General features: G+C 50.7%; 1 protein-coding gene across 2 annotated transcripts in view; it reads left to right on the top strand.

The window, feature by feature from the left end:
* Positions 1 to 8358, top strand: part of GTPBP2 (GTP binding protein 2) — a 10082-nt gene extending 1724 nt beyond the window's left edge. Inside the window, exons 1-12 of one of the 2 annotated variants that reach the window (XM_008073897.2) lie at positions 7 to 80; positions 2217 to 2243; positions 2539 to 2723; positions 3396 to 3504; positions 3704 to 3901; positions 4202 to 4376; positions 4534 to 4753; positions 5174 to 5309; positions 5442 to 5500; positions 6108 to 6279; positions 6691 to 6855; positions 7094 to 8358. In XM_008073897.2, the coding sequence (XP_008072088.1) occupies positions 2590 to 2723; positions 3396 to 3504; positions 3704 to 3901; positions 4202 to 4376; positions 4534 to 4753; positions 5174 to 5309; positions 5442 to 5500; positions 6108 to 6279; positions 6691 to 6855; positions 7094 to 7267 (1542 nt within the window). In that variant the 5' untranslated portion in view covers positions 7 to 80; positions 2217 to 2243; positions 2539 to 2589 and the 3' untranslated portion in view covers positions 7268 to 8358. Of the gene's footprint in view, positions 1 to 6; positions 81 to 2216; positions 2244 to 2538; positions 2724 to 3395; positions 3505 to 3703; positions 3902 to 4201; positions 4377 to 4533; positions 4754 to 5173; positions 5310 to 5441; positions 5501 to 6107; positions 6280 to 6690; positions 6856 to 7093 lie in introns of those variants that run through there. The other variant, XM_021706644.1, reaches the window with a different exon arrangement.
* The last annotated feature ends 2418 nt before the right edge of the window (positions 8359 to 10776 follow it).

Below are 10776 nucleotides of genomic sequence, written 5' to 3'. Positions count from 1 at the left end.
GCGGGGGCCCGAAGGGAAAGAAAAAGAATGGAAGGAACAGAGGGGGCAAAGCCAACAACCCTCCATACCTGCCCCCTGAGGTGAGCACCTGAGACGTAGCGGGGCGAGAAGAAACCACTCCTTCCGGTCCTGGGACTCCGGGAGGCGGGACAGAATTAATCCCCCTTCCGGTGTCGAGACCCCAGGGAGGAGGGGTGCGGGAGGAGAACCCCTCTTTCCGGTCACGGCACCCCAGGGAGGAGGGGCATGATGTCAGGACCGCAGAGAGGAAGAGTGGGGAGGGAGGACTCCCTTTCTCATGTAGATTAAACCAAGAGAAGGGGAAAGGGGATCCCTTCCCCTTGGAAAAAGCAGAGTGAAACACCCCGACCTCTTGCCTGTGCTGCGATAGGGGAAGAGAGACTGCATCCTGGGGGGAGGAAGTAGGCTAAGGAACCACCACTTTTCTAAACTTGTTTCACAGGGAGGAGGGGAGTACCCGGGAAAAGAGCAGTGTGTTCCCTTTCTGTCTCTCAGTACACACACACACACACACACACACACACACACACACACACACAACCAGAGACAGTCAGACTTAGTCCACTCCCACTTTGCCTTTCATGTGAGGGGGTGAGAATAGAGAACTAGCACATACCTGCTCTATCCTTAAAGCAGAGAATGACAGCTACTTTGTCCTCCTTAGGAAAGGAGGTTGCAGGGGAAGAGCCTAACACTGGTTCTCAAACTTTGGCATGTATCAGAATCACCGGGATTGCTGGGCCCCACCCTTAAAATTTCTGATTCAGTAAGTGAGGGGTAGTCCTGAGAATCTGCATTTCTTACAAGTTCCCGTGTGATGCTAATGTTGCTGGTCCTAGGACCACACTTTGAGAACCATTGACCTAGCCTGTCATCTTTGTACTACATTTCTGAAGCCAAGCATCCTAATTCTCAATCCCCATCACAATGATAAAAAGATTTCTAGAAGGTCTTTATTGATGGGAAAAAAAAGTCATCTCCGTTACACACCGTGGAGATTATGGTGAAGACCTGTTAGGGTCTTGGAGCCAGAAGGCCTTGAAGGGCTGGAATGATGACAGGAAGGGAAGGGGGAAAAGAAAATGGCCAAAGAGGAGGAGTGCAGAAATGCAGAGTGGCAGAACAGGCAAATTCTGGATCCCTTTGCACCCAAGAGGGGACGTCTCAGGCAACAGGGTGCTTTGGTGCTGTGCCACCACCTGGAGAAGGTATTCAGGATTTCACCTCAACTGAGACACGAAGGTTGGGGCAGGAGATGAAGACCAGAGGTTTCTCCCTTCATTACATTTTCTGAGTTTCTTATCTCCATCTCAGCTCCACCTTTGGAGCTCTGCTCCTCTGTCACCTAGGGCTTCTCTGTCACCAGGCTTGTAGTGACCAGTGCTGAGCTCACATTTTGGCCTTGGTCCAGAACCTCTTATAGCCTCTTACTCTAGATGACATCAGCTGAGATGAACAAGGAGGAAGGAAATGGTGTCTCCAAGGCTAGTGGCCTCAACAGCCTGGGCATAGAAGCGACACAGGCTTCTGGACATAGCAGTCTGAGGCTCTGAGGAGAAGGAAGAGACTATCTTGGATCTAGGAAGAATGTGCTGTCGGTGCTCGAAGAAAGGTGGCACTTAGGGTTCTGTCCCTGGCTTAAGTGGATGACTCCTTGTATCCTCATAGGCCTCCTCAGAGAGGCCACACTGGGGCTGGGTAGAATCTTGTCTGCCACAGACTCTCCAAATGAGAAGTCGATTATGCTAGTGACCTTTGGCAGACACTTACTTAAGCTGGTGCCTTGAGGGCTTCCCACTTTCTCTTTTTATTTTTTGAGTTGGAGTCTCACTCTGTTGCCCAGGCTGGAGTGCAGTGACATGCTCACAGCCACTACAACCTCAACCTGCTGGGCTCAGGTGATCCTTCTGTCTCAGCCTCCAAGTCGCTGGAATTACAGGCATACACCACCATGCCCAGCTACTTTTCTTGATTAATTGTAGAGATGAGAGCTCGCCAAGTTTCCCAGGCTGGTCTTGAACCCTTGGGCTCGGGCAGTCCACTCACCTCCTCCCAAAGTGCTGGGGATTATAGGCGTGAGCCACTGTGCCCAGCCCCACTTTCTTAAGTTAGCTGCCTGAACCCCAGTGGGAATTGAGGGGAAGCAGGGATTAGGTCTGGACAGCTTGTTATAACTACTCCCTGTTTCTTTTCAGGCTGAAGATGGAAACATCGAATATAAAGTAAGTCTTAGGCTGGGGAGAAGCAGGGACTAGGATAGACTGTCCTTGCTGGCATGGGATGACTTCTTGGAGAGACTTCCAGCTTCATATGTATAGCAACTTAGGGCTATGGCTCAGGATGAAGGCTCTATACCTCGTTCTGTTGGAGGGGGACTCACTGTTTATGGGCATTGGGGACAGGGAGTTTAAGTGGAAAGAGAAAGTCCTGGTCCTTGCAACAAGACAGCTGGGGACCATGTGGGTTTGGGAGGGCCATCTCTGATTTCACTTCTCATGATTCCCCGCCTGCCCTAAGCTGAAGCTGGTGAATCCATCCCAGTACCGCTTTGAGCACCTGGTGACACAGATGAAGTGGCGGCTCCAGGAGGGGCGTGGTGAGGCAGTCTACCAGATTGGGGTAGAGGACAATGGGCTGCTGGTGGGGCTGGCTGAGGAGGAGATGCGGGCCTCCCTCAAGACCCTGCACCGGATGGCAGAGAAGTATGCTTCCCCTTCCTCCTTTACTCTCCTTTACCTGGCTTGGGAGGACCCATGCATACCCAATTACCTAGGGCTTAAGGGGACAAGGTGGAACTTTCCTTCTGCTTCCTTCCCTGGAGTGGGGTAGGTTAGTGTTCTGGTCCCCTCCTTACTGGACCTAGGCTTTTTAGCTCCTTGACTTAAGGGGTGTGTGTGTGTTATTTTTATTTATTTATTTATTTTTTGAGTTGGAGTCTCACTCTGTCGCCCAGACTGGAGTGCAGTGGCCGCTCCCGGCCACTGCAGCCTCGACCTGCTGGGCTCCGGCGATCCTTCCACCTCAACCTTCTGAGTAGCTGGAATTACAGGCATGCGCTACCATGCCCAGCTGATTTTTTGATTTATTGTAGAGATGAGGTCTTGCCAAGTTGCCCAGGCGGGTCTCAAACCCGCAGGCTCAGGCAGTCCACTCACCTCAGCCTCCCAAAGCGTGGAATTACAGACTGAGCCACCGAGCCCGGCTGAGTGTGTGTGTTTTAAAGGGAACTTTGGGTGATGGATAGATTGGCGAGTGGTGGGAGCAGTAAGGTGTTGGGAACTCTGTGGGAGGTGCAGGTAGCCTGCAAGTCCAGGGCCAGACTGGAATAGGGGGAGTATGGGTGAGATATGGCAGCTGTGGCCTTGCTGTGACAGGGTTGGGGCAGACATCACCATTCTCCGAGAGCGAGAAGTGGATTATGATAGTGACATGCCCCGAAAGATCACTGAGGTGCTAGTCCGAAAGGTCCCTGACAACCAGCAGGTAAGCACATGCCCTTCCCTGCCCCTCACGTCCATACTCCCTGGGAGGGCCCTGTGGTGGCAGGCTGTCCCCTGGCCGGTGGGGCCCTGGGAGCTTGTAGTTCATTGCTTGCTGCCTAGCAAGCATCATTGCCCTTGACCCAGGCTTCAATGAGAAAGGTGAGGGAATGGAACCCTTACCCCTGGCAATTTATCCACAGTTCCTAGACCTCCGTGTGGCTGTCCTGGGGAATGTGGACTCAGGGAAGTCGACTTTGCTTGGAGTCCTGACCCAGGGAGAGCTGGACAATGGGCGGGGCCGAGCCCGGCTCAATCTTTTCCGCCACCTGCATGAGATTCAGTCTGGCCGAACCTCCAGCATCAGCTTCGAGATCCTGGGCTTTAACAGCAAGGGAGAGGTGCTGTTGATCCCGGGACCCAGTGGGGCCAGACTCTGAGGATGGGATGGTGGCAGTGAAGGATGTAGGTCAGAGGCAGAGTGTCGAGACTTTTTGGAGTAGTAGAGATAAAGGCCCTAAGGGGACTATGAACAAGTTCTGTCCTTCCTAGGAAACAAATGGGGAAATCAACTGGATTAAATTAAAAAATGGGGCTCAGGGTTGAGACAGGGTCATCCAGGGACTGGTTTAGGTCCTGGCAATTCTTAAAGGGTTGGGGAGGCTGGCAGAGGGCACTGAGAGCCTTGGGCTCTGGGCCAGGTGGTGAATTACAGTGATTCACGGACGGCAGAAGAGATCTGTGAGAGCAGCTCCAAGATGATCACCTTCATCGACCTGGCAGGCCACCACAAGTACCTGCACACCACCATCTTTGGCCTCACCTCATACTGCCCTGATTGCGCCCTGCTTCTCGTCAGTGCCAACACTGGGATTGGTATGAGGCATTGAGGCAGGGACAGGGTTGAAGGGGGGTGGCGGCTCTTCTCCTACCCTGGGTCTCCTTAAATCTAGGAGACAGACCAACTCTCCTTTTCTTCCCTCTCCTCCTCAATCTCTTCTCACTTGCTGCCTGCCTCCCTTCCCTGAGGCAGCCGGCACCACAAGGGAACATCTGGGGCTGGCCCTGGCCCTGAAAGTGCCCTTCTTCATTGTGGTCAGCAAGATCGACCTGTGTGCCAAGACCACGGTGGAGAGGACAGTACGCCAGCTGGAGCGTGTCCTCAAGCAGCCTGGCTGCCACAAGGTCCCCATGCTGGTCACCTCTGAGGATGATGCTGTCACTGCTGCCCAGCAGTTCGCCCAGTCACCCAAGTAAGCCTTCCTTGCGTTAAAGCTGTGATCCACTAAGAAAGCTGCCACAGGTTCTAGGGCTCAGGAGCATGGTATCCCAGCCCCAGGGCCAGACCAGTTCTGGCTCAGTTCTGTGGGTCTTTCAGCTTGGGATTGTGGGAGTCTGCTGAAGGGCTTGACCCTTCCCTGAGCCACCCTGGAGCTTTGCTGATGTCTGGGATGCTGGGGATAAAGTCCTGTATCAGGCATTTGCTGTATTTCCCTTGGGCTTTAGCATGGGCTTCATTGCCATATTCAGAACCCATAGTTCCTAAGCCATTAGCAGACAGGAGAGAGGAGCTCCAGATGCCCAGAGAAAAGCTCATCTTTCTATGTATGGGACTCTGGCTTCTGCTCCTTTTAGGACTTTCCTCATCTGCCTATTCCATGCCTCCTCTACAGTGTAACCCCCATCTTCACACTGTCCAGTGTGTCTGGAGAGAGTCTAGACCTCCTCAAAGTCTTTCTGAATATCCTGCCACCACTCACCAACAGCAAGGAGCAGGAGGAACTCATGCAGCAGCTGACGGAGTTCCAGGTAGTGGCACTCAAACAGCTAGTAGGCTAGCAACAGGGAAGGGCTGCTTCTGACCATGCCGAGTCTGTTTAGAAATTTTGGACCTGTCAGCCCTACTTGGCAGGCCACTGATAGAGTTTTCTTTGACTTCAGGTAGATGAAATCTACACAGTACCAGAGGTGGGAACTGTTGTTGGAGGGACACTTTCCAGGTGAATTGCCTTGCTTGCTACCCTCCCTACTCAGCCCTCACCCTTATACCTGAAGACATCCTGGCCCAGAGGAGGAGACCCTGGAGTTGAACAAAACCCCTCTAAAGGATGTGCTTGTTTGCGGATTAGGCTTTCACATCAGAAGAAGCTGGAGGAAGCTAGTCTGTTGGCTTTTGAGGGAAGAAACAGTATTGCTGCTTGCTAGGACTCTCTGGGCCCCTGAGGGAGAAGTGCAGGCGTGGGTCCCCAGAAAAGAATGTAGAGTATATTCAACTGAAAGAAGAGAAATGAGAGGTCACTTAAGGCTCTTTCAAAAGCAGAGAATGAAACCCAAATGGATAATTTACTCCTTCAGGGTTCAGGTGTTCAGTGTTGTCAAGCCAGCAGGTAGCTCTGCCAGCTGTCACTGGTAGTCTCTTCTGGTGTTAGCCTTCTGAGTCTGAACTCTGGCAGTCATTCCCCCTACATCCAAGTCAGAATTTAGAGTTCCTTTTTCCCACTTGAGGGACTCAACCTCAGAAGGGAAGGAATGCTCTGGATGACCCTAGCAAGAAGTAGGTTGGAGGACCCATACTGACGCTGTGCCACCCGCCCTTCTGGGCTACAGTGGGATTTGCCGTGAGGGGGACCAGCTGGTGGTGGGCCCCACGGACGACGGCTGCTTCCTGGAGCTGAGAGTATGCAGCATCCAGCGCAACCGCTCTGCCTGTCGTGTGCTGCGAGCTGGTCAGGCTGCTACGTTGGCCCTCGGGGACTTTGACCGTGCACTGCTTCGCAAGGTGAGGTTGGAGAGGGAACACAAAGGGACATGCGTAGGAAGTCGGCAACTGAACAAGGGCACCCATCTAAAGTGCTTCAGAGAAACTGAAAGGAGACACGGTCTGTGATTCAAGCTGTCTAGTTACACAGACTATGTATAAAAATGGCTTAGAATACCCATGAGATACAAATCACTGTGAACCATTATGGTGCAGCCTGAAGGTGTGCAGGACCCTAGAAACACAAAGCATTTGGAGGTTAGCGGACATGGGAGGTAGGGAGAGAAGGGCTCCTCTAAGGAGAGTTTGGAGTTCTGACTTCTGTTTGGAGCTGTATAGTGGAAGAGGAAGTTCAGGAGCTGTAAAGCGGGTAGGGGTGGCTAGAGAGGGAAAGGCCTGCTCTTACTGGGCCTGGGGGCTGTGCCTCCCCAGGGAATGGTGATGGTGAGCCCTGAGATGAATCCTACCATCTGCTCAGTGTTCGAGGCAGAGATAGTCCTACTGTTCCATGCTACCACCTTCCGACGAGGATTCCAGGTGACAGTACACGTGGGCAACGTACGTCAGACGGCAGTGGTGGAAAAGATCCATGCCAAGGTGAGAGGGACCCAGTCATGTTCCCCGTGTCTCCAGAAAAGTCAGAATTCTCCTGTCTCCAGAAAGGAGGGAGGCCCGGCCCCAAACTTGCAGAAAATTCCAACCCCACAAAGGCAACAAAGCCCCACTTAGGGTGGGGGTAGCGGCCTGATAGGTCCCTAGAGGGTGGAAAGCCAAGGCTGGTAAAGAATGGGATAGGAGGCACTGGCCAAGGCAGTGACCACTTAATCTGCTGCAGGACAAGCTGCGGACAGGGGAGAAGGCAGTGGTCCGTTTCCGCTTCCTGAAACACCCAGAGTACCTGAAGGTGGGCGCCAAACTGCTGTTCCGGGAGGGTGTCACCAAGGGCATCGGCCATGTCACTGATGTGCAAGCCATTACAGCAGAAGCCCAAGCCAACATGGGCTTCTGAGTCCCCCAGGCAGACAGCTCTACTGCTGTCCCTACAATATATGAGGTGACTTTGGACTGTGCTGCCCCCTGTTGGCGGCTCTGTGTTAGTAGGCTAGGGAGAGGAGTACTGTCTGCCACTTGCTCCCTGCTGCCTTCCTGAAGAGGTACAAGCTTGGTGTGGCCAGGGAGGGGGAGTACTGAGGGAGATGACAGAATTCAGGGCACTGCGCAGAAGCTCGTGCCCACCTGGTTGGCTCATCAATCCTGTGGCCCGTGTACTGGAGCTGACTGCATCCACTATCCTCAGTTCCTCGGCCCCACTATCAGGACTGGCTTGTTTTGCTGGTGTGGTCCCTGCACTTCAGGAATTGTCACAACTGGGGGTGGCTCTCAAAAGCACTCCTTTTTCTATACCTCGTCTCAAGGTCATGTAAGTTGCCCATCTCTACCTGACTGTAGGCAAAAGATACCTGCTCTTGGCCATGTGGTGGCCCAGGGTCTAAAGAAACGGTACATGGACAATGAATGGTACTGTTCCCACTCCGTGCTGAGGCCTGAGGCCTCTTCCTCAGCTTTATCTCCCTTCCCTTCTGGACTCAAGGGCCATTTCCCAGTTCCTCTTTCACATGCCCCACAGGTGCTATTTGTTGTGCTGGCCCAGACGTGGGGCTGCCAAGCTAAGGCTTGGCATACCAAAGGTCAGCTGCATGTCAGTCAGTCTCGTCCTCTGTTAGCTTTCCTGCTGGATCAAATAATGTTTTACTTTCACAGACTGGTGGCTGGGGAATCTGACCCACAGTTCACTATCCTGCCACTCTTACCCCACCTTTCTGCTCCCTCTCTCGTTTTAGTAATTTTTAGTAACCAGCTCCTTCCCTCTGTTACAGGGAACCAGGAGGAAAGGGAAAGATGTTGCCATATTTCCTATTCTTTAGGCATGGATTCCCTCCTTTCCCTTTGTGTGTCCTGGGTTCCCATGGACTCAGGGATTTGTTGGTTGAGGTTCCTCTGCATATATATGTGTGTGAGTGTGTGTATATATGTATATATATTTAAATACACATATGTATTGTACAGAATAAAAATGTTTTGTTGAATACACTGTGCTTATGCTTAAGATACAGGCTCAGCTTCCTTCCAGAGCCAGATTCCTCTCCAGGATTACAGACAAGTGAAATCCCAACATTCCTGAGCCCTGAATATGAAAAGAACCCATCCAGTTCCTCATTTGCCATTCTTTTCCTCTGCCTTAGAGAGGATCAGTGTTCCAGTATGGTAACCAAGGATTCTGGCCTGTTTTGCATATTCTTGGAGTGAGCAGAGTAGAAAGTGAAACAGAAGCCTTTCAGCTGAAATAGGTATATACCCTGCATTTGAGGAGCTGCCATTTGGTAGTGTTCACAATGGTAAGGAGCCCGCTTCTGTGCCCTGGCAGAGATTTGGAGATTGGAGTGCCAGCTACTTAAAGCAGAGTAGAATTTAGAGGCAAATGGTAATCTGGTCTCCACATGTTTTACATAGCCTAAATTAGACTTTTGGAGCTGTGAGGGCCACCTGGCCAAATCTTAGTCCCTCTTCCTGTTTCCAAGTCCAGATTACCTGATTATCATGTTATGAATAGAGAAATAGGACCCAAGGCTAAAGTCAACTGTAAAAAAACAGGAACTGCATTTTGAGCACTAAGGGAAAAAAATGATAAATGTGGCCTAAGGCCCTATGGGGGCATTCTACCTCTAGAGTATTAGAGTGATAGCTTCCCTACCACTCAGCCTCAGGGTTTTTTTTTTTTTTTTTTTTTTTTTTTTGATTGATTGATTGTAGACACGAGGTCTTGTCATGTTGCCCAGGCTGGTCTCAAACACCTGGCTCAGGCAATCCTCTCACCTCCGCCTCCCAAAGTGCTGGGATTACAGGTGTTAGCAACCGTACCTGGCTAGCCTCAGCTTTAAAAAATATAACTGGTTTAACTTGCTATGGAAGTCTGTGGTCAAAGAACTTCCTCCTGAATTAGGCACTCTGAGCTGTTTACTTCCCTCTGTACAGTTGCTGATAAACAGCTATGAGGAAGGAAAGATAAGATTCAGCAGAAAGTTACTTCAGCTTTCCCCCAGCACTGCCTTTGCATGTCTGTTTGCTGTGCCCTCCACAGACTCATTGCCAGTATGCTAGGGCAGGGCTGGCATTCCCAGGAACACAGAAGGTATGTTGCTGGAATTGTCTTTATTAGCCATCCACTTACCTCCTCCCCCTCCTCTTATAAGTTTGGGTCTCTGTAAGTACAATGAAACCTAAATATCTACCACACTATTTTTCTATATGACTCCTTTATGCCAGTCAGCCCAACTATTAAAAATTTATTCAGCTTGATCTATACAGTACCCAAAAGAGACATCCAGTTTGTTTACTTATCTTTTTCCTGGATTAAGAAAGGAAGTTTTGGAAAATCACATCTCAGTACTTAATAAGCCATCTCCAGGAAATAGCGAGCCACTCTGCAACATTAAAAGAACATTTAGGGGAATAAAAAAGGTATATAAGGCAGGCTCCCTAGGAGTGTATACATTTTTATTGTCTCAGTTTTGGTAATCAGATCTAAAATCTTTCACTATATATATTCATTCAATGAATGTCAGCACCTATTATGTGCAAGGCAATGTGAAGAATTCTTGCCTTTAAGGAGCCACAGATCTACTCTAAAAACTGCCATGCACACAATGAATACTTTTTTATTAGATATTCAAGTACCATAAAAGAAAAAAATTTTTTTTTGAGTTGAAGTCTCACTCTGTCACCCAGATTGGAGTGCAGTGGCACGCTTCCGGCCACTGCAGCCTCGACCTGCTGGGCTCCGGCGATCCTTCCGCTCAGCCTTCCAAGTAGCTGGAACTACAGGCACGCTACCACGTCTGGCTAATGTTTTGATTTATTGCAAAGATGAAGTCTCACCAAGTTGCCCAGGTGGGTCTCGAACCTGCGGGCTCGGGCAATCCACTCACCTCGGCCTCCCAAAGTGCGGGATTACAGGCTGAGCCACCAAGCCCAGCCGAAATTTTTTTTTTTTTGAGTTGGAGTCTCATTCTGTCCCCCAGACTGGAGTGCAGTGGCCGCTCCCGGCCACCACAGCCTTGACCTGCTGGGGCTCCGGCAATCCTTCTGCTTCAGCCTTCCAAGTAGCTGGAACTACAGGTACACACTACCACGCCCAGCTAATTTTTTGATTTATTGGAGAGATGAGGTCTCGCCAAGTTGCCCAGGATGGTCTCGAACCCGCGGGCTCAGGCAATCCACTCACCTCAGCCTCCCAAGGCACGGGATTACAAGCTGAGCTACTGAGCCCGGCTCGAAAATATTTTTGAAGAAAAAAAATTCCTGCTAGACCCAGTGGTTTTCATATCTTCCTTCTTTCAAACTAAATATAGAACCCCCAATTTATAAATAAGCTGCAAAGTAGAAGTTGGTTTGTATATAAGTATGGGAGAAGGATATGTACACCATTCTCCCTGCCCATTTCACCCTCTCACCTAGCTC

The sequence above is a fragment of the Carlito syrichta genome, unplaced genomic scaffold (assembly GCF_000164805.1).
Source record: "Carlito syrichta isolate Samal-C Ts95f unplaced genomic scaffold, Tarsius_syrichta-2.0.1 Scaffold115756, whole genome shotgun sequence".
Taxonomy (NCBI): domain Eukaryota; kingdom Metazoa; phylum Chordata; class Mammalia; order Primates; family Tarsiidae; genus Carlito; species Carlito syrichta.
This window is presented reverse-complemented; position numbering and strand designations above follow the sequence as displayed.